Source organism: Hemiscyllium ocellatum, chromosome 26, assembly GCF_020745735.1.
Source record: "Hemiscyllium ocellatum isolate sHemOce1 chromosome 26, sHemOce1.pat.X.cur, whole genome shotgun sequence".
Lineage (NCBI taxonomy): Eukaryota > Metazoa > Chordata > Chondrichthyes > Orectolobiformes > Hemiscylliidae > Hemiscyllium > Hemiscyllium ocellatum.
The window spans coordinates 46,188,720-46,213,372 of record NC_083426.1 but is presented as its reverse complement, the minus strand read 5'-3'; the positions used below and the strand labels follow the sequence as shown (position 1 = coordinate 46,213,372).

Below are 24,653 nucleotides of genomic sequence, written 5' to 3'. Positions count from 1 at the left end.
CTTGACATTTGGTTTAATGTTTCACTGGGAGTACATCGCCGCACCTAATATGATGCAGTGTTAGCCTGAATAAGTGCTGAAATCCTGCTGTGGGGCAGGACACCATGAGTTTCTGGCTTGGAAATCAGCTACCATTAAGGCTAGCAGTATGTGAAAGGATCTATGAGTGTGATCAGAGCACAGTGGCTGATGGAATTTCCATTGTGAGTACCCTGGACTCCCTCTCACTAAGGTTGGGCTGTGAGGACCATGTGACCGCTCACTCTGATATTTGATGCTGGCCTTATGTTTTTGCTTCAAGGTTAAATCTTTGCAAAAAGATCTTTGGAAAATCCTTTGTAGTGCTGATTTTTTTTTAAAGATCATCAACAAGTGCCCTGCTTTTTAAGTAGGACTTTTTAAAATTCCTTTCCATTTGCACTTGAGGTCCTGTGACTGGGTGTGACCAATACTGAAGTCATAGGCAGCTGACTGGACCTTGGCTGCGACTGAACTGAAATGTGTCTGCTTCTTTGGTGTGATTCTGCTGAGGAATCACTGTGTGTAAATGGGAAGGAAAATCTCACTGCAGTGTCACATGATCCTAAACAGAACAGGCAGGATCAGTGCTTCTGGTTGTGCAAGCATTTTGGAATTTGTCCGAATTGTTAGCTGTACTCTTGGTTTATGTCCAGTTTCACGTTTTGCTTACATCCCATCAATTGCTGCAATGTTAATTCATCCTCAGAAGCTCTTTGAGACTTAGAGTGACACAAGACACAATCTAAATGTAAGTATTAATTTGCTTTGTACTTGCATACCACTGGTTAAAGATTCCCTGGTTTGAGGGACGCATCCTGGGTGATGGAGGTTTTGTTTTTAAGATGAATCTCACTTGAATGGAAATTTCTAAACCTGACGTCGTGGAGTCTTTGTGCCTTTATAGAATTTTTAACTGTTGAGTGCTCCTGGGTATGAGAGCTCCTTCAATGTCAGCAGTATTGGCCATTTGAACAGGCCAGAAAAATAGGGGAGGGAGGATGGCTGCCAGTTAATTGATGTGCACCACTGATTCCCTGTAGTGAGGCAGGATGGAGGCTACAGATAACCTGGAGCAAGGGGTCTCAGGATGGTTTGGGGCACTAGGTTCAGTTGGAGAGGTGGATGTGGATTACAGGGTAGTCCTTGATGTGACATGTAAGGGATTTAACCAGGAGCAGATAGAAATCTGCTGGGCAATTCAAACAAACAGAAGTGACAGGACATTGCACTGAGGTGATTTCTAACTCCTTGGCATGGTCGAGATCCCTCTAAACCCACCTTTTCAACTCCAGATGTTGGAAAAGAAATAAAAGCAGATTTAAATACATAGAGGATATTGTAAATTTTGTGCAAATGTCTTTATTCTTTTTGAACACTCTTTTAATTGACTTGCACTCACTTGATTCACTTTGTGTGTGTGTGTGTGTGTGTGTGTTACTTTGCGGTAAACTGTCTTCGGTTTGTTCAGTCTCAGACGCAGTATCAAATTGACAGAAGCCTTATGCTGCAGAAACTTAAAGGTTCTGTTCTTTTTCCCTGTACTAGCTGTGGAGTTTGACCTTGTGAACCTGTCGCCATGTCTGAGGCATCTGCTGTAAGGTTCAGAGTATTCACACTCAATTGCTGGTAAGTCTTGAGCCTTTCCTTCTGGTTATTACACCACCAGACCGACATTCAGATGACACACAGTGTTTCAATGCAATGTGAGCTCGACCTCATCTTTGTTTCAGCTCCGTTGTTCGGTTTATTCAGACAGTTCCTGTCTTCCCACAACATTATATAAGAGCAAGTGTTTTGGAAACCTTTAGATAATATGCAAAAGATGCAGAGGAAAGATGACTTTTTTTTGTTTCTCTGTGTGTTATGGTCTGGACTGCACTGCAACAGATTTGATAGGATTCCAAGGAAATAATTGATTCGGTGCATGAAGGTGAAAACGTTGCAGTGCTATGGGGGAAGAGTAGGTGAGTGAGATTGAGTAGATACTTGTTTTGAAGATCTCACACAGACGCTGAAAGCCCATTTGACCTATCCTGTGTTCTTTAATTCTAATTGGGTAAACTTACTAATTGCCACAAGAGGACCTTTTTTAGCCCCACATGTTAAATTTATTGCACCATTTTTTGCATTATTTAGTGATTTGAGTTGGTTGGATCTGCTATCCTAATTTAGAATTAGATTTGTCACTCCTTCATTGTTACTTACTGGGCTATAGTCACAGGATCCAGTAACTGACCATCTTGTGTATACCTGGATCATCATTCTCAGGGGGGTTTGTAATTCTGATGGGTGACACAGCCACACCAGAATCATTCCTGTGAGAAAGGTTTGTATGGATCCTTTCCAGAGTAACAGTTAACAGCAGGCTGCTTAAAACTACTTTATTTTTCTTTGTTTTCCCTGCTGCATCTTCCTTGGGGTTAGTAGCTTTGAATCCTGCACTGCTGTGTATTTGAGGTCCACATATTCCCAGTGGAATAGCAGAGTTGGAAAGTCTACTCGGAAACCGATCACCTTCATTCACTTTATATTCTTTCCAAACTACCAACCTTATTTCAGAGCTTTTTAAGCCATGGCAAGATAATACAGTTGTTGTGGTTCTGTTTGCCCAGCTGGAAGTTTTTGTTGCAAACGTTTCGTCCCCTGGCTAGGCGACATCCCCTGGCTAGCCAGGGGACGAAACGTTTGCAACAAAAACTTCCAGCTCGGCGAACAGAACCACAACAACGAGCACCCGAGCTACAAATCTTCGCACAAACCTTGAAGACAATACAGTTACATAGAATCTACAGAAAACAGGTCACTTCGCTCAAGATTTCCTGCATCTCATCATCTGATCCCATTAGCATATCATTCTGTTCCCTTTTCCCACAGGTGTCCATTCAGCGTCCCTTTCAATGCATCTGCTACTTGCCGCAAGTACTCTTTCTGGCAGCGAGTTTCACATTCCAACCACTCTCTGAGGAATAGTAGCACAGTGGTTATGTTACTGAGTTCCTAAGCCATTGGCCTCAGTTAATGATTTGTAGAGATGAATTCAAATCCCACCATTGTAGCTGGCTAATTAAGTGAAGTGATTGAAAGGATTAAAAAGCTAGTATCAGGAATAGTAACTTTGAGATCATCAGATTGTTGTAAAAGCCTGTCTTTAAGAGAATGGAATCGGTTGTCCATTCCTGGTGTGATTCCAGAAACACAGGATTGTGGTGGACTTTTAACTGCCCTCTGCAGCAGTAGGTAGTCGCTCATTTGTACCAAACCACTGAAAGCAAGATTAAAACCGAACAGCCAGTATCAACCACTGAATTCAGAATGACTAAGCTGATAACCCAGCCTCGCTGATCTTGCAAAGCCCAGCTCACGAGCATCTGAGCTTTTGTGCCAAATTTGCAATCCCACAGACTAGTCGAGCAAACAGCCTGATGATGTTATTCTCAAGTACCAACCTTACGGCCAACTCCATCACCATCTGTGAGTTATCCAACCGGCAGCACTGACTGACCAGAGGTGGGAGCAAGTGGTAGGCAATTAATAGGGAGTGATCTTTTGAGTCCTCACCATTGAGCATCTTATGAAAATGCATGGTATTAGGTCAGTGGTGAGCACAAACGTTTTGTGCTAATTGCTAATTGCCTTTCCTTAATATTCCCCGCAATGAACACCACTTGGGAGAAATGCTGAGGGTGTTAAGAGAATTTAGTGAGCTCGATGTGGGGTCTTCGCTGAGGAAAGTGGAACTATTGCTCAGTTTTCAGATGACACAAATGTCGGTGGGAAGACAAGTGGTGGGAATGATGCACAGAGTCAAGAGAGAGATACAGACAGTTTAAATGAGGGGGCAGTTTCTGAATGTAGTGAATCTTTGGAACCCTTCCAACAGAAGGCCGTCAAGACTGAGTCATTAAGTGTATGCAAAGCCAGGTAGAAAGATTTTTTAATAATAAGGAACCAAGGATTTTGCAGAAAAGTGGAGTTGAAGATTATCAAATCAGCTATGATCTAGTTGTACCACATCATTAGTGCTCATTGGGGTCTACCATAACCTATCCAAACTTTATTAGATCCTTGGTCCAACCATGGATAAAGAACTGCATTCCAGAAGTGAGGTGACAGCAACTTCCTGTAACAGCAAGGAACCAAAGTGGGGAAACAGAAGGAAGGAACCGGCAACAGTAACTCTTCACTGGTTGGAACCATAATTAGCATGAAAAAAGGTAGCTGTTGTTGTTAGAAGCCAATCATCTCAGTCCCAGGACATCACTGTAAGTGTTCCCCAGCAAGATGGGTACCCCTACAGTTTTCAACTGCTCCATCAAAGACCTTCCTTCCAACACAAGGTCAAAAGTGGTGATGTTTCCTCATGATTGCACAATGATCAGTTCCAATCATAAATCCTCCATTGTCAAATTAGTCTGTGCCTGATGCACCAACAATGGACAACACTCGGGCTTTGGCAAGTTAAATGTACACAAGTGTCAAGACGAGAGGACCTAACCATCTCATCTTTGATATTCAGTGTCAATGCTGTACTATTGCAGAATACCTTACCATCACCATCCTAGGCCACTGTTGACCTTAAGCATAATTGGATGGAACCATAAATACAGTTGGCTACAAGAGCAGTTTAGATGCTGGGAATTCTGCATTGAATAACTCACCACCTGGCTCCTCAAAGCCTTCAATTATCCAAATCAGGAGTGTGTCATAGAATCATACTGTACAGAAGTGGCCATTTGGCCCATCCAGTCTGTACCATCGAAGATATACTACAATTTTATACTAGTCCCACTCCTAGCACTATGCCCATAGCCTTGAATTTTATGACATTTAAAAAAAAGCCTTGAATGAGCACTTTAAGGTTGCGAGGTTTCCAGCCTCAACTACCCTCCCAAAGCAGTGCATTCCAGAACTCCACGACCCTCTCGGTGAAAAAGCTTGTCTTCAAATCCCCTCTAAGCCTTTCACTTTAAAATTACTCCCCCTTCTTATTGACCCTTCAACTCGGGGCAGCACTTTTTTCTCTCCTGTCTGCCCATACCTCTCATAACCTTATTCAACTCTACCCCACCCTCAATCTTCAATTCTCCAAAGAAAACAACCCAATCTTATCCAGCGTTGCTTCATAGCTGAAATGTTTCATTCCAGGCAGCATCCTTGTGAACCTCCTTTGCACCCACATCATTGCAATCACATCCTTCTATAGTTCTGAACAGTACCAACATGACCTCCACGATCTTATAATCTAGGCCATGACTGATAAAGGTAAATGTCCTAATGGCCTTTTTAACTAGTTTATTAACCTGTCCTGTCACCTTCAAGGATCTCTGGATAAGCACCCTCTGTTCCTCCTGAGCTTCTCGGGTCTTGCCATTCCTTTGAATGTTCTTTATTTCATTCCTCCTTCCAAAGTGCATTACCTCACATTTGAGGTTTAAATTCCATCTGCTATTGATCTGACTAATCTATTTCTCTTCTGCTGTAATCTACCACCTTCTTCCTCCTGTCAACCACCTGATCATTCTTTGTGTCAAACGTACTTACCCTTCCCACATTCTCCACTGCATTATTTATGAATAGCACAATCAGTTCGGGTCGCTGCACTGATTCCTGTGCTACAGCACTGCACACCAGGCCCTAGTCATGCAAACCTCTACAGTAAACCTCTATCTCTTGTCACTTGGCCAATTTTGGATCTAGTTACTCTGGATCCCATGAGGCTTTACCTTCCTTATCAGTTTCACACGTGGGACTTTGTCAACGGCTTTACTCAAATCCATACAAATTATATCAGCTTCCCTATCCATACCTAAACACTTAGTCATGTCCTTGAAAAAATCCACCAGCTTCATTAGGTATCACCTCCCTCTGACAAACCCATGCTAACTATCCCTGATCAAACCTTGCCTTTAAATGGAGACGAATTTTCTCCTTCACAATTATCTCTAATGGTTCCTCTGCTAGTGTGGTAGAATACTGTCACTTCCCTGGATGTGTACGCCTCCAGCAACACTCAGGAAGCTTAATACTATCCAGGACAAAGCATCCACTTGCAAAACATCTTGTCTACCACCTGAAACCACCACTCCCTCCACCGCAGGAGTACAGTGACAGGAGTGTGTCCCATCCACCAGTGCACTGAAGTCACTCATCAAACCTTGCCCAGTGTCAGGTCCCAAATCCACGTCTCAATTATCTGCCAGAACAAGGGCAGCAGACTATGGAAACATCACTCCCTGCAAGTTCCCCTTTAAGCCACACCTTATCCTAAACCTATGCAACCATGTCACTCTTCCTTCACGGTCACTGGGTCAACATCCTGGACTCCCTTCTGAACAGCACTGTGACTGTAGCTGCAGCACATAGGCAAAAGTGGTTCAGCACTGTTTCCTGAGCAAATATAAGAATGGTCAATAATTGCTTGTCTTGTCAGTGATGCCCATTATCTCATGAGTTAACAGAATAAATGTTGTTTTTCCCGAGTTTGCTCGCAATCAGGTTTATGGAAGATTTGAGTCAAATAACCTCTCATTTCATTATCTTTTCTGAACTTAGGGCCAAGATTTAAACATTCTGCAGCATTTGACAAAGAGCAATATATAATATCCAAAGTAATCCTAAATAATTTCAGTGATTTCATGAAACTCCTGCATTACCATGACAATTCAGAGTGTTCATTCACAATTGATGTAACTGAGGGATTGTTTAGTAATCCTGACTTTATTGGGCACCAGTGCTAATGATCTTGTGATTTAGGCAGCACGGTGGCTCAGTGGTTGGCACTGCTGTGTCTCAGCACCAGGGCACAGGTTTGATTCCACCCTTGGGTGACTGTCTGCATGGAGTTTGCATGTCCTCCCTCTGCCTGCGTGGCTTTCCTCCCCCAGTCCAAAGATGTGCAGGTTAGGTGGATTGGCCATGCTAACTTGACCATAGTGTTCAGGGATGTGCAGGCTAGGTGTGTTAGCCATGGGAAATACGGGGTTACAGGGATAGGGTAGGGAGGTGGGTTTGTGTGAGAGGGTTGTTGTGGACTCGATGGACAGAATGGCCTGCTTCCACCCTTTTGGGATTCTATAATTCAGTAAGACTTTTACACTATCAATGAGCACCTGCTCAACAGAAGTGGCTATATGAGAACCAACTGTGTTCAGAGATGTATTTAATTACATGGAACATCAGGGTGTCACCTGATCCCTACGCAACTTGAATTCTGCAGTGTCAGTTTGCTATTCCCTTTCACTCCCTCTTGGTCCAGGCAATAAGTGTTGACAGGCTATATAATTACAAGGTAGCAAATTGGCAACCATGAGCAGGTACCTGGTTTGACTTTTTGCTTTCTTCACTCACCAATGCCATCCTGCCCTGCTGAATGCAGTAGCTGCTGATTTATAAGAATAGAGATGCACTCACTAATCAGTTTGTGTGTTTCTATTCTTTCTTTGTCGTCAGCAATCACTCAGTAATGACCATGATTGCCCATCTAATGAATTCCCTGTCACTGGTCGGAGGTTCTGTGGGCCTTGGTGGCTGATGAACCCAATCGTAGAGCCGCATCTCTGACCATGCATTCGGGAGGTGGAATTGGTCCTTAATATTGACATCACTGGCATTCCTTTCTCCGGTTCCACTCATAGAACAGGGCTGAATACACATACTGCAGGAAAATCTCGCTGCTTGGAAACCTGGAACATGAAAAGCCCGTCGCAACTGCATGGTGCATTGTCTTGATTTATGTCATTAGTTTAGACAGAACCTTTAGCAATGCTCATACAGTCCACAGGTCTCGGACACCATGGGGCTATTTCCAGATGCAGACTGACAACTCTATCAGTCCTCTAAGAACCTCTACTAGTTCTCTGTAATCAAGAAAGCTTAGTTTCAATCCACAATATTGCTGATTCTGCATTCATTTTTCTGCCTATCCAAATGTTGCAATGCCTCTTACACAATCAAACATTACTGGGTTTTCCTGGTTTCTGTGCCTACGTAATTGAAGGTTGGATTAGAGAATTGCAACAGCATACTTTTCTGTATTAGCAACATCCTTCTGATAATGGTGAGCACTCAACAAACATTGCAAAAAAGCAGGGATAGACAAAAAGCAACACAGCAAGCGTAAGATAAAAGCAGCTGTCATATCTCACTGGGTCAGGGGCCTAGAGATCAAGCCCAACTACTCCTGGAGTCATCACAGAAGTTAAATTTTTAAAATGTAGGCAGCATTTCCTAATTTACCTATCTTTTAGACCCAGCTTGACAGAAAGTGGACCAGAGTCAGAGTGGCACTGGAAAAAGCGCAGCCGGTCAGGCAGCATCTGAGGAGCAGGAGAATTGACATTTCAGGCATAAGCCTTTCATCAGGAATGAGGCTTTAGGCCAGTGGGGCTGAGATAAATGGGAGGGGGTGGGCTGGTGGGAAGGTATCTGGGAATGTGATAGCTCAGTGAAGGTGGATGTGAAAGTGAGAGGTGGGTGGAGCAGATAGGTGGGAAGGAAGATAGACAGGTAGGACTGTTCGAGAGGGTGGTGCTGAGTTGGAAGGTTAGGACTGGGCCATGTTGCTCCCGACGTTGTCTCCTTTACATTAGGGTGACAGGATGCCAATTTGGGGATCATTTCAGAGACCATCTCTGGGACACTGCACCAACCAACCCCACCACCCTGTGACCAAACACTTCAACAACTCCCCCCCCCCTCCCAACCCCCCTCCCCAAGCAAAGCCGTGCAGGTCCTGGGCCAATTCCATCGCCAAACCGTAACCACTTGACACCTGAAGGAAGATCACCTCATCTTCTGCTTTGGGGCCCTCCAACCACCTGGGATCAATGTAGATTTCACCAGTTTCCCCATTTCCACCCCCCCCCCCCCCCCCCCCCCCCCCCCCCCCACCTTATCCCAGTCGCAACCTTCCAACTCAGCACCACCCTCTCGAGCACTCCAACATATCCATCTTCTTTCCCATCCATCCACTCCCTCCTCTCCGACCTATCACTTTCACCCTAACTTTACCCACCTATCATATTCTCAGCTCCCTTTCCCCCATCTCCAGCCCCCTCCCATTTATCACTCAGCCCCTTGACCCACAAGCCTCATTCCTGATGGAGGGAATATGCCAGAAACATTGATTCTCCTGCTGCTGAGATGCTGCCTGACCGACGGTGCTTTTCCAGCGCCATACTTTTCGATTCGATCTCCAGGATCTGCAGTCCTCACTTTCTCCTAGAAAGTGCACCAGGTTCTGTTCTTAATCCAAATGCCTATATGTTACATCTAATTAGATAAAGCCACAGGTAAACAATTCAAAACTAATGTCACTCAGAGCCTTTAGGGAAGGAAACTGTCAACTTTCCCTGGTCTGGCTTACATGTGACTAGACAAAAGCAATGTGTTTAACTGCCCTCAGGGTAACTAGGTAAGGGCAATAAATGCTGGCTAGCCATTGCTGCCCTCATCGTATGAATGATTTTTTTAAAAACCTGCCAGTGTATAATTCTATCCCAAATTGGCCTTGAGGAGGTGGCATTGAGCTACTGTGTTGAATTTGATTTGATTTATTGTAGTCACGTGTACCTAAGTGCAGTGAAAAGCTTTGTTTTACGAGCTGTGCAGGTAGATTGTAGCAAACAAGCACATAGACATCATAGCGCACCTAACCAGAGTGAGCTATACACGTTACGCTGCTCAGGAGATACACAAAGCAGGATCAATGTTATTTGAAGTGAGAGAGTCCACTTATTAGCCTGATAACGGCAGGGAAGAAGTTATTCTCGAATCTGGTGGTATGCATGTTCAAGCGCCTGATGGGAGAGGTTGGAAAAGAGCATTACTGGGGTGGGGTGGTCTTTAATGTTAGCAGCCTTTCTATGGCAACGAGAAGTATAACTGGCTTCCATGATGGATGGGAGGTTGGCTTCCATGATGGTCTGAGCTGTGCACACAACCTTCTGTAATTCCTTACACTCCTGGGTAGAGCAGTTGCTGTATCAGGCCATTATGCATTTGGATAGTATGTATTTGTCAAAGTTGGTGAGGGTCTTTGTGGGCATGCTGAATTTCCCAAACCAGCCGAGGAAGAAGCGCTATCGTGCCGCCTTCGCTGTTGCATCCATTTGGGAAGACCAGGTTATTGTCACTCCTAGAAACTTGACGCTTTCCACCCTCTCCACCTCCGCTCTGTTGATGTAGTTAGAGGCGTGACCTCCTCCTTTCTTCCTGATGTCAGTGATCAGTTTTTTTTGTTTTGCTGACATTGAGAGTGAGATTGTTATCATTGCACCATGTCAGCAAAGCCCTTATCTCCGATCTTTATTGTTTGATATCCATCCTACTGCGGTGGTGTCATCAGCAATCTTGTAGGTGGCATTCATATGAAATTGAGCTATGTAGTTGTGGGTGTACAGGGAAAATGTATGGGGCTGAGAATGCATCCTTGGGAGGGCCCCCCCCCCCCCCTCCAAATGTTGAGGGCTGTTGTGGAGAAGGTGCATTTGTCTGTCTTCACTGATAGTGGTCTGTGGGTCAAGATGCTGAGGATCCAGTTGCAAAGGGGGGAGCTGAGACAACCGTCAGTGTGGTGTAAGTACACCCATAGTATGCTGTACCAACTTGTTGAAACCAAGGAGCTTGTTATGCTACCTCAGGGGGCAGTTATAAGTCAGGCACTGAAATGAAACAAAGAACTGTTGATGCTGAGGATCTGAAATGAAAACAGAAATTGCTGGGGAAGCAGCAGTTCTTACTGTGTCTGTGGAGAGAAAGCAGAGTTGGAATTTCGAGTCCCATGACCCTTCAGTTCTGAAGAAGCTCTTCAGTTCTCACAACTGGATCCACATTTAGTGTATTGCTACAGCAAATAATGGAGGTGTGAACCCTTATGTGAGTTTGTTTTGCAAATATATGAAATCCCACACTTTCGCAATAACGTGTATTTATAGAACATTTTATGACTTAAAAAAAATGTCAGTGTGAAAGAAAAATGACTGGAGATGCTAGAAATCTGGAATAAAAATGGGGAGTGCTGGAATCCTCACCCACTGTACAGAGGGATACAGAGTTAACATTTCAGATTGATGCTCCATCATCAGAAGGAGCAAGAGTTAAACACTTGGAGTGGTTTAGGGAGGACATTACAGAATTTCAGGCCGAGGCAATTGGTTTTCTGTACTGTGTAGTGTATCACAAGCTATGTACCAACAAGATTAATCAATAAAGTCCGAAAGGATGGCTGAAATCTGAGTGCAGCTGCCTCTGTACAAAATACTATTCTTTCCTTCACACCTGAGTTCGAAAATGATTTAATTAAACAAAAAATCTTTACTGAAGATTTTGTTTCCTCTTGGAATGACTTTCCACCAACAGGTCAATAAACCATTCCGAGATGTTATAATCTAAATAATCAACCTCTGCCATCCAAATTCAGAAGCATTTGGTGCACTGCTCTCCCGCATGCCTCCTGTCATTTTATTTCTTGCCACCTTACCTTACCACTGCTACCTTAAATGAGTAATAAAAAGAACGGGACGTTAGAGCTAATCATTTAATCAAAATAGTTTTGACATTAACAGTGATGTTAATGAGTCTTCACCTTTCTCTTTTCAGAGACTGGCAATCCCAAGTAAGTTTGCTCCATTCAGTTCCCCTCCCTCAGGAGGCCAGGCAATAACTGTAGTTTCTTCTTTTCATTTTGCCATCTCCATGTTGTCAAACTGCAGGCAGTGCTACACTGATTATACTGATGTATCTATTTGGTGTAAAAGTGACTGATGGCAATCTGCTTTCTGTCTTTTCCAGGGGAATCCGTTACCTTAGCAAATGCTGCAGGGAGCGTTATGAAATGATTGCTCAGTTACTGAGTCAGGAGAGGTATGATGTCGTCCTGCTGCAAGAGGTGGGTTTAGTCTTGCCTGTCAGGCCGCCCTCTTTGTTTTACAGCAGTTCTGCAGTCTGCTTTGTCCTTCCAGTTTTATGTCCGGCTTTTGGAGTCTGTTATGGGCATGTGTCAATGTGAAAGACAAGGAGAGAAACTGTAAACTAACAGTCGAAATGCCCTCTCAGATTCATTGCTAGGGCATCATGGGGTGGGGAGCGGCGGGGTCATCATAACACAGTGACTGACTGGCTGAGGAGAAAAATGTTAGAGTGCTCCGTTTTAATGGATGAGTATCAAACTGGCCTGAAATTGCACGGATAAACCTAAATTAATAAATGTGATCTGAGGTCACACTCTTGGAGTCGCCCAGGCTATTTAGCACTAGTGTAGGATTTCATATTGTATTGTAGCAATGTATGTTAACCCTGACACTCAGCTGAGTTTCTGATGGCAAAGCATATTTATGTACCTTTCATATTCCATGATGCAAAATCCAGAGACCACTTAACTCCTGGTTGCACTGAGTGAAATAGGCAGGTGTGTGCCCAGTTTTAGTTTTCGTTTATTCATGGAATGCAGAGCTTGCTAGCAAGGCTGTGATTTATTGTCCAGTCCTAAGTGTCCTTGAGAAAGAGGTGGTGAATCACCAACTTTAATACAATAGAGAGGTTTACTGTACCCTTTCACAGGACAGTTACAAATCAACTTCATTGTTGTGGAACTGAAGTCACATGCAAATAACATCATTACTGAAGCAGATGGGTTTTCACAAAAATTCAGTTATGATCACCATTTCTGATACTTTCTCTTGATTCCAGAACAATTTAATTGATTGAATTTAAATTCCATTTGAAGCCTGCAGGATATTCCTGAATACTTTGTAACTGTCACTACACCAGTGGGAGCAGCTGGGAATGTGCTCTGAATTTGCTTCCAGTTGGTAACAGACATGAAGCCAAATGACTGAAGGTGGGGATTATAAAAATACAGGACAGGAAACTCTCAAAAACGCTATATAAATACAGTTTGACCATGTGTCTCAGAAATGTCTCAAGTCACTAAACAGAATTGCTTAGTTTTGAGTTCAGAAACTTAAATCACTTGAACATTAGTTTGTGCATCACAACACCCCACAAATAGTAATGAAATGAATAGCCAATTTTATTGGTGGGGTTGTGAGAGAGATATTGGTTGGAGTACAGTGAAAATTCACTCCTTGTCATCACTTAATCTCACGAGGTCGAATTTTAGTTGAGCAATCTACCCATAATTGGCACGTTCAGCCATGCAATACTATTTTCCTGTAAACTATATTAATAGATAATGCACTGAAATTATAAAAAGCTGAAATTGTAAAAAGCTAATCCTTCTGTCCTGTCGGTAAGAAAGTTGTTGGCCATGGCACTGTGGTAGCACTTTCACCTCTAGGTCCGAAATCCTGTCGCAGTCACTTGAGCACATGATCCATATCTGACGCTGTGTTGCAGTATAAAGAGAGCCCTACGCAGTCAGAGCTTTCCTCTTTCGAGTGAGACTTTGTATGGTGGCCTCCTCGGATGGAAATAACAATTTAATTGGGTTATTTTAAAGGCAAACAGAGGAGTTCTCCTTCATGCCCTACCCAAAATTTACCCATCGACAGATATCAGATTTTCTGATTGGTTATCATGTTATACAGAATCACGTTAAACAGAAGAGCTGCTGCATTTCCAACTTTTGCTGCAGGAATTAAACTTCAAAAACCCTTTATTGGTTGTGAGGCACTTTGGAAGGTACAGAGAATGCAAAAGGTGCTATATAAATGCAAGTCTTCTACGACCTAAATGGAGCTGACATCTCAAAAGCAAAAGAGTTGAAATAGAAGCTGGATGTTATTTTGTTTTGCAGGTGTGGAGTGAACAGGATTACCACTACTTGAGAAGCAAATTGACAAGTACCCACCCTTATTCAGTGTATTTTAGAAGGTATGCAATTATGTCTGTTCCAAAGAAAATCTCAGATCAAGGCATCTTCTGCCTTTTGAAAGGCACTGCTAGACAGAACTGCAAACAAAATTATACACTGCACACAATCAGATAAGCAAAGAACATGAGGGGGTGGATCAATACGAATCTGAACAGGTCGTGATTTATTTTTTTAAAAGTCAAAGCAGTCAGGGCTTTCCTGTCATTCTCTCGGAATGGGTTGTATTGAAGGAAGGGCAGTGGTGAATCCTGGGACTGCTGTACATTTCCAATCGGTTCTGCTTGATATCATGCCAACAAAAGATGGTGGAGATAAGCAGGACTTAGCTGTCAGCAGGAGAATTGGGCACAGAGCAGAAACTTAGCAATGTCTGACCGAGTGGATAAAGTTCACCAATAAATTGCACTTACTCGACTTGGTGCCTCATTTTGGTGTACTCCATGGCTATCTTGTTTGTGAATGGTGGAACAGAGGCTGGGATTGCTGGTGTACAAATTTGGTTTAGGAGTGTAATATTTTTAAAAGTGGTGAGAGCAGTGCTGGGTGTTTGGAGCCTGAAAGGAGATGGTTCACCCCGAGAATTGAGGGGGCATGGGTACCCGGCTGGTCTTGGTGGCAGTGTCTCATTTAATTAAAGGGTGCTCCATCCCTGCAAAGGCATAAAGGTGGGAATTCTCTGACAAGAAAATGCATTGAGTCCGTGGGTAGGGTACATGGCAGTCTGGGATGGGGAGGTCTGGAGGCAATTGACAATAAGATTACATCCATGAACTCCTTTCAAGCCCTTCGGGATGTGCATGGGGCACTCCAGCTCCTCCTGAACCTTGATGTTCAAAAAGAAGCACATTTGCAGAGTTAATTTGGTCTTTCCTGACCAGTTGGCACCTCTGACTGCAATCAGAGTGTCAGGCTGCAGACTGTGTGTGATGTCCTTGACATTAAGCACTGTGACGTACGTGGGGAGCACGCTGTATTTGGACTAAAATGGGGATTGCTGTTTTTGCACTTTTTGTTTGTCATGAGTGAGAACAACTGAATTTTGAAATGAACAGTAAAGCTGATGAGAATGGTTCTGTCTGATCATTGACTAGTGTTTAGAATGTGTTTCATTGACTGTCTTTCAGTGGAGCTATAGGAAGTGGACTCTGTGTCTTCGCCAGATACATAATAACTGACTCCTTCCTCTACCGCTACTCCCTGAACGGTTACCCTTACAAGGTACAGTGGTTACGTTTTGGGCAAGAATCAAATCAGTATTGAACTCCTCATCAATGGGATCTTGTAGTGCTGTCATTTATCTGGTGCAGTTTGTGTTGTGAAGTTTCCCAATGACTCGGCTGGTTAAGGGAACAAGTCACAAACACGTACATTCAAGAGGATCTCTAATGTTTTCTTTGTTCATTGCTGAATTTGGCCTAGATAGGGATAGGATGCCTGTAACTAACTGAACTGGAGAGAGGATGAGGTCACGTTCCACATCTCTGTCCAGTGATATTTATATTTTTTGGGCAATATTTTGCAATGATTTGGGATCCCTCCGATTGCTCAAAAGGCCGACAGGTGTAAAACCCTGTCGATGCTGGAAATCTAAACTAAAAGCAGAATGTTCTGGGTATGCTCAGTGGGGCTAGCAGCACCTGTGCAGAAATTTAATAAACCTTCCCAGACTCTCCAACCAGCATTTGGTCAGCATGTTCCACTGAGATGGATTTCCATTCGGGGCTAATGGAGAGAAAGTTAACAGGAAAAGGAAAATGAAAGACTGTGTCTATTCCGTACAGAGCAAAGTATTTGTAACATATAATCTGCCCAAGAAATTGTTTGGTGGGAGATGTGGCCAGTACTGTAGATCCTCTGGGAGCAGTTTCAGCAGGCTTGTATCCAACTGCATTGCCCTGGTGATAATGCACAGATTCTTTTACAGTTCAGTGGGGCTCTGATGGAAGACTAACACACAGTCCTGTCTTTTAGTTGCACCATGGTGACTGGTTTGGCGGGAAATCTGTCGGCTTAGTTATTCTGAACATAAAAGACCTTGTCGTTCACGTCTATGTCACACACGTAAGTGGGAGTTGGGAATTCCAGCTGGCTGTGTGTTGGTGAGAATGACAATGTAAACAGCAGGTCGATGCCCTGCTGTCTCCATGCATGAAATCACAGCTTTCTAACATGATCTGTCTGCCTGTCAGCGGTTGGCATATGGTGGTCAAGCCTGCTTCTCTCCCAACTACTACTTCATTACTTCTGTCACATTCTCCATTTTGGATCATGTTTGTAACCTGCCTCATTCTCTGTCTCTTGCTTTTTGCACTGCGCACTCTCTCTCGCACTCTTTTTCTCTCTCTCTCTCACTCTCTTCCACACTCTTTTCTCTCTCTCGCTCTGTCTCGCTCTCTTTCTCTCTCTATTCACACTCTCTCACGCTCTCACTCTTTCTCTCTCTCGCGCGCTCTCTCTTGCGCGCTCTCTCTCTTGCTCTCTTTCTCTCTCTCGCTCTCTTTCTCTCGCTCTCTCGCTCTCTTTTTCTCTCTCGCTCTCGAGTTCTTTCTCAGGCTCTCTCTCTCTCGCCTCTCTCACACATTCACTATATTTCTCTCTCGCGCGCCCTCTTTCTCTCTCGCGCGCGCGCCTGCCCTCACGCACTCTCTCTTTTTCTTTCGCGCGCTCGCTCTCTCTCGCCTCTCTTGCACGTTCTCGCAATATTTCACTCTTTTGCGCTCTCTTTCTGTCGCCCCCATCCTCTCACGCTCGCTCTCGCGTTCTCGCTCTCTCGCGCACGCTCTCTCGCTCTCCCTTTCCCGCGCTCTTGCAAAAGAACGAAATATAGCGAGCGCGAGCGAGGGAGAGAGAGCGAGCGTGCAAGCTCTCTTTCTCTCTCGCACGTGCGCGCGTAAGCTCTCTTTCTCTCTCGCCCGCGCGCGAGCTCTCTTTCTCTCTCGCCCGCGCCCTCCCCCTCGCCCTCTTTCGCGCACCCTCCCCCTCGACCCCTCTCGCGCGCTCTACCCCTCGCCCTCCCTCGCGCGCCCTACCCCTCGCCCTCCCTCGCGCGCCCTACCCCTCGCCCTCTCTCGCGCGCCCTCGCCCTCGCTCTCGCGCGCCCTCGCCCTCGCTCTCGCGCGCCCTCGCCCTCGCTCTCGCGCGCCCGCGCCCTCGCTCTCGCGCGCCCGCGCCCTCGCTCTCGCGCGCCCTCGCCCTCGCGCGCCCGCGCCCTCGCTCTCGCGAGCCCGCGCCCTCGCCCTCGCGCACCCGCGCCCTCGCCCTCGCTCTCGCGCGCCCTCGCCCTCGCTCTCGCGCGCCCTCGCCCTCGCTCTCGCGCGCCCTCGCCCTCGCTCTCGCGCGCCCTCGCCCTCGCTCTCGCGCGCCCTCGCTCTCGCGCGCCCGCGCCCTCGCCCTCGCGCGCCCGCGCCCTCGCCCTCGCGCGCCCGCGCCCTCGCCCTCGCGCGCCCGCGCCCTCGCCCTCGCGCGCCCGCGCCCTCGCCCTCGCGCGCCCGCGCCCTCGCCCTCGCGCGCCCGCGCCCTCGCCCTCGCGCGCCCGCGCCCTCGCCCTCGCGCGCCCGCGCCCTCGCCCTCGCGCGCCCGCGCCCTCGCCCTCGCGCGCCCGCGCCCTCGCGCGCCCTCGCCCTCGCCCTCGCGCGCCCTCGCCCTCGCCCTCGCGCGCCCTCGCCCTCGCCCTCGCGCGCCCTCGCCCTCGCGCGCCCGCGCCCGCCCTCGCCCTCGCTCTCGCGCGCCCTCGCCCTCGCTCTCGCGCGCCCTCGCCCTCGCTCTCGCGCGCCCTCGCCCTCGCTCTCGCGCGCCCTCGCCCTCGCCCTCGCTCTCGCGCGCCCTCGCCCTCGCTCTCGCGCGCCCTCGCCCTCGCTCTCGCGCGCCCTCGCCCTCGCTCTCGCGCGCCCTCGCCCTCGCTCTCGCGCGCCCTCGCCCTCGCGCGCCCGCGCCCTCGCTCTCGCTCTCGCGCGCCCTCGCCCTCGCCCTCGCTCTCGCGCGCCCTCGCCCTCGCTCTCGCGCGCCCTCGCCCTCGCTCTCGCGCGCCCTCGCCCTCGCGCGCCCTCGCCCTCGCTCTCGCGCGCCCTCGCTCTCGCGCGCCCTCGCCCTCGCTCTCGCGCGCCCGCGCCCTCGCGCGCCCTCGCCCTCGCCCTCGCGCGCCCTCGCCCTCGCCCTCGCGCGCCCTCGCCCTCGCGCGCCCGCGCCCTCGCCCTCGCGCGCCCGCGCCCTCGCCCTCGCGCGCCCTCGCCCTCGCCCTCGCGCGCCCGCGCCCTCGCCCTCGCGCGCCCGCGCCCTCGCCCTCGCGCGCCCGCGCCCTCGCCCTCGCGCGCCCGCGCCCTCGCCCTCGCCCTCGCGCGCCCGCGCCCTCGCCCTCGCGCGCCCGCCCTCGCCCGCCCTCGCCCGCGCCCTCGCCCGCGCCCTCGCCCGCCCTCGCCCTCGCCCTCGCCCTCGCCCGCCCTCGCCCTCGCCCTCGCTCGCCCTCGCCCGCCCTCGTCCTCGCCCTCGCTCGCCCTCGCCCTCTCTCGCCCTCGCCCTCGCCCTCGCCCTCTCTCGCCCTCGCCCTCGCGCGCCCTCGCCCTCGCGCGCCCTCGCCCGCGCCCTCGCCCTCGCCCTCGCGCGCCCTCGCCCTCGCTCTCGCGCGCCCGCGCCCTCGCCCTCGCCCTCGCGCGCCCTCGCCCTCGCCCTCGCGCGCCCTCGCCCTCGCCCTCGCCCTCTCTCGCCCTCGCCCTCGCGCGCCCTCGCCCTCGCCCTCGCCCTCGCTCGCCCTCGCCCTCGCTCGCCCTCGCCCTCTCTCGCCCTCGCCCTCGCCCTCGCCCTCTCTCGCCCTCGCCCTCGCGCGCCCTCGCCCTCGCGCGCCCTCGCCCTCGCGCGCCCTCGCCCTCGCCCTCGCGCGCCCTCGCCCTCGCCCTCGCGCGCCCTCGCCCTCGCCCTCGCGCGCCCTCGCCCTCGCCCTCGCGCGCCCTCGCCCTCGCTCTCGCGCGCCCTCGCGCCCGCGCCCGCGCCCTCGCTCTTGCGCGCCCTCGCCCTCGCCCTCTTTCGCGCACCCTCCCCCTCGACCCCTCTCGCGCGCCCTACCCCTCGCCCTCCCTCGCGCGCCCTACCCCTCGCCCTCCCTCGCGCGCCCTACCCCTCGCCCTCCCTCGCGCGCCCTACCCCTCGCCCTCCCTCGCGCGCCCTCGCCCTCGCTCTCGCGCGCCCGCGCCCTCGCTCTCGCGCGCCCGCGCCCTCGCTCTCGCGCGCCCGCGCCCTCGCTCTCGCGCGCCCGCGCCCTCGCTCTCGCGCGCCCTCGCCCTCGCTCTCGCGCGCCCTCGCCCTCGCTCTCGCGCGCCCTCGCCCTCGCTCTCGCGCGCCCTCGCCCTCGCTCTCGCGCGCCCTCGCCCTCGCTCTCGCGCGCCCTCGCCCGCGCGCGCCCTCGCGCGCCCTCGCCCTCGCTCTCGCGCGCCCTCGCCCTCGCTCTCGCGCGCCCTCGCCCTCGCTCTCGCGCGCCCTCGCCCTCGCTCTCGCGCGCCCTCGCCCTCGCTCTCGCGCGCCCTCGCCCTCGCTCTCGCGCGCCCTCGCTCTCGCGCGCCCTCGCTCTCGCGCGCCCTCGCCCTCGCTCTCGCGCGCCCTCGCTCTCGCGCGCCCTCGCCCTCGCTCTCGCGCGCCCTCGCCCTCGCTCTCGCGCGCCCTCGCTCTCGCGCGCCCTCGCCCTCGCTCTCGCGCGCCCTCGCTCTCGCGCGCCCTCGCTCTCGCGCGCCCTCGCCCTCGCTCTCGCGCGCCCTCGCCCTCGCTCTCGCGCGCCCTCGCCCTCGCGCGCCCGCGCCCTCGCTCTCGCGCGCCCGCGCCCTCGCTCTCGCGCGCCCGCGCCCTCGCCCGCCCCCGCCCTCGCCCGCCCTCGCCCTCGCTCGCCCTCGCCCTCGCGCGCCCTCGCCCTCGCCCTCGCGCGCCCGCGCCCTCGCCCTCGCCCTCGCGCGCCCTCGCCCTCGCCCTCGCGCGCCCTCGCCCTCGCCCTCGCGCGCCCTCGCCCTCGCCCTCGCGCGCCCTCGCCCTCGCCCTCGCGCGCCCTCGCCCTCGCTCTCGCGCGCCCGCGCCCTCGCTCTCGCGCGCCCGCGCCCGCGCCCTCGCCCTCGCTCTCGCGCGCCCTCGCCCTCGCTCTCGCGCGCCCTCGCCCTCGCTCTCGCGCGCCCGCGCCCTCGCTCTCGCGCGCCCGCGCCCTCGCTCTCGCGCGCCTGCGCCCTCGCTCTCGCGCGCCCGCGCCCTCGCTCTCGCGCGCCCGCGCCCTCGCTCTCGCGCGCCCTCGCCCTCGCCCGCCCTCGCCCTCCCGCGCCCTCGCCCTCCCGCGCCCTCGCCCTCCCGCGCCCTCGCCCTCGCCCTCGCGCGCCCTCGCCCTCGCCCTCGCGCGCCCTCGCCCTCGCCCTCGCGCGCCCTCGCCCTCGCCCTCGCGCGCCCTCGCCCTCGCGCGCCCTCGCCCTCGTCCTCGCGCGCCCTCGCCCTCGTCCTCGCGCGCCCTCGCCCTCGCTCTCGCGCGCCCTCGCCCTCGCCCTCGCGCGCCCTCGCCCTCGCCCTCGCGCGCCCTCGCCCTCGCCCTCGCGCGCCCTTGCCCTCGCCCTCGCCCTCGCTCTCGCGCGCCCTTGCCCTCGCCCTCGCCCTCGCGCGCCCTCGCCCTCGCCCTCGCCCTCGCGCGCCCTCGCCCTCGCCCTCGCTCTCGCGCGCCCTCGCGCGCCCTCGCCCTCGCTCTCGCGCGCCCTCGCCCTCGCGCGCCCTCGCCCTCGCCCTCGCGCGCCCTCGCCCTCGCGCGCCCTCGCCCTCGCCCTCGCGCGCCCTCGCCCTCGCCCTCGCTCTCGCTTGCCCTCGCCCTCGCTCTCGCGCGCCCTCGCCCTCGCCCTCGCTCTCGCGCGCCCTCGCCCTCGCGCGCCCTCGCCCTCGCCCTCGCGCGCCCTCGCCCTCGCCCTCGCGCGCCCTCGCCCTCGCCCTCGCGCGCCCTCGCCCTCGCGCGCCCTCGCGCCCGCGCCCTCGCCCTCGCGCGCCCTCGCCCTCGCGCGCCCTCGCCCTCGCGCGCCCTCGCCCGCCCGAGCCCTCGCCCGCCCGAGCCCTCGCCCGCCCGAGCCCTCGCCCGCCCGCGCCCTCGCCCGCCCGCGCCCTCGCGCGCCCGCGCCCGCCCGCGCCCGCCCGCGCCCTCGCCCTGTCTCGCGCGCCCTCGCCCTGTCTCGCGCGCCCGTGCCCTGTCTCGCGCGCCCGTGCCCTGTCTCGCGCGCCCGTGCCCTGTCTCGCGCTCGCCCTCGCCCGCCCTCGCCCGCCCTCGCCCGCCCTCGCCCGCCCTCGCCCGCCCTCGCCCGCCCTCGCGCGCGCCCTCGCCCGCCCTCGCGCGCGCCCTCGCCCGCCCTCGCGCTCGCGCGCCCTCGCCCGCCCTCGCGCGCGCCCTCGCCCGCCCTCGCGCGCGCCCGCGCCCTCTCTCGCGCGCGCCCGCGCCCTCTCTCGCGCGCGCCCGCGCCCTCTCTCGCGCGCGCCCGCGCCCTCTCTCGCGCGCGCCCGCGCCCTCTCTCGCGCGCGCCCGCGCCCTCTCTCGCGCGCGCCCGCGCCCTCTCTCGCGCGCCCGCGCCCTCTCTCGCGCGCCCGCGCCCTCTCTCGCGCGCCCGCGCCCTCTCTCGCGCGCCCGCGCCCTCTCTCGCGCGCCCGCGCCCTCTCTCGCGCGCCCGCGCCCTCTCTCGCGCGCCCGCGCCCTCTCCCTCTTGCGCACTCTCTTTCTCTTTCGCGCGCTCTCTCTCTCGCCTCTCTCGCGCGTTCTCGCAATATTTCGCTCTTTTGCGCTCTTTCTCTCGCCCCCGTGCTCTCGCGCTAGCTCTCGCGTTCTCGCTCTCTCGCTCTCCCTTTCCCGCACTCTTGCAAAAGAGCGAAATATAGCGAGCGCGAGTGAGGGAGAGAGAGCGAGCGCGCGAGCTCTCTTTCCCTCTCGCGCGCGCGCGCCAGCTCTCTTTCCCTCTCGCGCGCGCGCGCCAGCTCTCTTTCCCTCTCGCGCGCGCGCGCCAGCTCTCTTTCCCTCTCGCGCGCGCGCGCCAGCTCTCTTTCTCTCTCTGGCGAGCGCGCGCGAGCTCTCTTTCTCACTCTCTCTCCCTTTCTTTCGCGCTCTCGCTGTCTCTGTCTCTCTCTCGCTCTCTCTGTCTCTCTCTCGCTCTCTCTGTCTCTCTCTCGCTCTCTCTGTCTCTCTCTCGCTCTCTCTGTCTCTCTCTCGCTCTCTCTGTCTCTCTCTCGCTCTCTCTGTCTCTCTCTCGCTCTCTCTGTCTCTCTCTCGCTCTCTCTGTCTCTGTCTCTCTCTCGCTCTCGCTCTCGCCCTAGCCCACGCCCTCTACCGCGCGCTCGCTCTTTTTTGCTCTCGCGCGCTCTCTTTCCCCCGCGCTCTCTCGCTATGTTTCGCTCTTTTGCGCGCGCTCTCTCGCTCGCTCTCTGGCACATGTTCTCTCTCTCTCTGGCGCACGCTCTTTCTCCCGCGGTCTCTCACTCTCTTGCGCACGCTCTCTCCCTTTCTTTCTTTCTGTCTTGCTCTCTCTCTCTCTCTCTCTCTCTCTCTCTCTCTCTCTCTCTCTCTCTCTCTCTCTCTTCCCCTCTCCCCCTCGCGCGCGCGCTCTCTCTCTCTAGCGCGCTCGCGCGCTCTCGCTCTCTGTCTCGTGCGCTCTCGCTCTCTTACTCGCTCTCGCCTTAGCCCGCGCTCTCGCTCTTTTTCGCTCTCTCTTCCTCTCTTTCGCTCTCGCGCTCTCTCGCGCTCTCTCGCGCTCTCTTTCGCTCTCGCGCGCTCTCTCTTGCGCGCTCTCGCTCTCGTGCTCTCTCACTCCCTCCCCCGTCTCGCCCTCTTCCCCCTCCCACCCTGGCACTCTCCTGCCAGCTCTCTTGCAGATCCTTACCTCGGTCGATCAGAAGTGTAATGTTTTGTTGGTTGATGTTTTGCTGTTGGCATTCCCGCTGCTCCTTCTCTCCTGTTGTCCAGCTTCACGCCGAGTACTGCAGGGAAAAGGATGATTACCTCCCCCACCGTTTGCTGCAAGCCTGGGAGCTGGGACAGTTTATACGGTAAGGAGGCTGTAAGTCCCAAGCTGCTGCTCCTTGCTGCTGGAGAGCCCGGGACGTCCTGTTGGCACTCAGACCTTCTCTTTGTGTGGCAGGCATACGGGCAAAACGGCAGATGTGATCGTCCTGGGCGGGGATTTGAACATGCATCCATGCGACTTGGGGAACCGACTCATTCAGTGCTACACAGGGATGAAGGATTCATTCTTGGAGACTGAGAAATTTGAGGTAAGCTTGTGTCAGAAACTCTGATCGTCTCTATCATGTTCTCAATGTCCCAAAGCCAGACCAGAGTTCCTTCGCGTGTAATCACTGTTCTAATAACAGAAATTCACTGTAGGATTTGTGCACAGAAAGCTCCCATAAGGTGATGAGGATCAGATCATCGGTTTTTGTGTGTTGCCACGTGACAAATGTTGGAAGAATTCCCTTTAATTCTTTGAAGTAGTGGAATATTTTTGACTCCACCTGAGAGAGAAGATCGGACTTCGGTTCAACAGCTCTTGCTGAAAGACTATCGGAAAGATGTTGTGAAACTTGAAAGGGTTCAGAAAAGATTTACAAGGCTGTTGCCAGGGTTGGAGGATCTGAGCTACAGGGAGAGGCTGAACAGGCTGGGGCTGTTTTCCGTGGAGCGTCGGAGGCTGAGGGGTGACCTTATAGAGGTTTACAAAATTGAGGGGCATGTATAGGATAAATAGGTAAAGTCTTTTCCCTGGGATCGGGGAGTCCAGAACTAGAGGGCATAGGTTTAGGATGAGAGGGGAAAGATATAAAAGAGACCAGAGGGGCAACTTTTTCACACAGAGGGTGGTACGGGTATGGAATGAGCTGCCGGAGGAAGTGGTGGAGGCTGGTATAATTGCAACATTTAAGAGGCATTTGGATGGGTATATGAATAGGAAGGGTTTGGAGGGATATGGGCCGGGTGCTGGCAGGTGGGACTAGATTGGGTTGGGATATCAGGTCGGCATGGACGGGTTGGACCGAAGGGTCTGTTTCCATGCTGTACATCTCTATGACTCTATGACATCAAAACTCACAGTACAACAGTCAAAGTTGCCGTCCTAAAGGTTAAAGAGGCTGGGACTGTCCTCCTTCATGAGGCAAAGGTTGAGGGGAAATTCAGTTTAAGGTGATCAAAACAAAAAGAGGGGAGTCAGGACAGAACATAGCGAGAGAATATTTTTGCTTTGGCGGAAGGAGCAAGAATCAGTGGACAATAATTTAGTGATTGATGAAAGAAGCAATTTGAAGAAAAATAAGAATATGCATTGGCTGCTTAGGATCTGAATTGTGTTGCCTGGGAGTGTGGTGGAAGCAAATTCAATCATAGCTTTTAACTGGAAATGTGGCAATTATTTGGAGTGAGGCGGTGTGCAGGGCAAAAGTGAGGGTGTGGGACCAGCTACTACAGCACAATGGCTGAATGCTACATTCCTGTAACTGCTTTTTCTGCTGTGCAGATGTCCAAAATCTGTATAAGGCAGCATCTTCCACAAGCAGAAGCCAATGCATCGTCATGTCAATTGGCCATTCGGCCATTTCCTCATGAATCTGTGTACCCTCTCGACTTTCTGTGACTCTCCCTGGAGTGTGAATCAAACTCTCATTATGTTAGATCCTGTGAGATCCGAGCACTGCCCACTGAGTGACAGATCACACATTCAGAAATCCTCGGTGTCATCAAATGTCCCTGACTCAGAGTGACACTGGCACCAAGGAAGTAGGAGAAATTCCTGGTGTGCACCTAAAGGCTGATGTGGAATTTAGTTGGTCA

At 52.9% G+C, this 24,653-nt stretch overlaps 1 protein-coding gene across 4 annotated transcripts in view; it reads left to right on the top strand.

Annotated features, from left to right (window-relative positions):
• The window catches only part of LOC132828449 (sphingomyelin phosphodiesterase 2-like), a 54,864-nt gene that overhangs the window by 16,352 nt on the left and 13,859 nt on the right, over positions 1-24,653 (top strand). For 3 of the 4 annotated variants that reach the window (XM_060845584.1, XM_060845586.1, XM_060845587.1), the window contains exons 2-8: positions 1,567-1,647; positions 11,812-11,908; positions 13,778-13,854; positions 14,980-15,073; positions 15,827-15,916; positions 22,794-22,876; positions 22,969-23,101. In XM_060845584.1, the coding sequence (XP_060701567.1) occupies positions 1,598-1,647; positions 11,812-11,908; positions 13,778-13,854; positions 14,980-15,073; positions 15,827-15,916; positions 22,794-22,876; positions 22,969-23,101 (624 nt within the window). In that variant the 5' untranslated portion in view covers positions 1,567-1,597. Of the gene's footprint in view, positions 1-615; positions 770-1,566; positions 1,648-11,811; positions 11,909-13,777; positions 13,855-14,979; positions 15,074-15,826; positions 15,917-22,793; positions 22,877-22,968; positions 23,102-24,653 lie in introns of those variants that run through there. The other variant, XM_060845585.1, reaches the window with a different exon arrangement.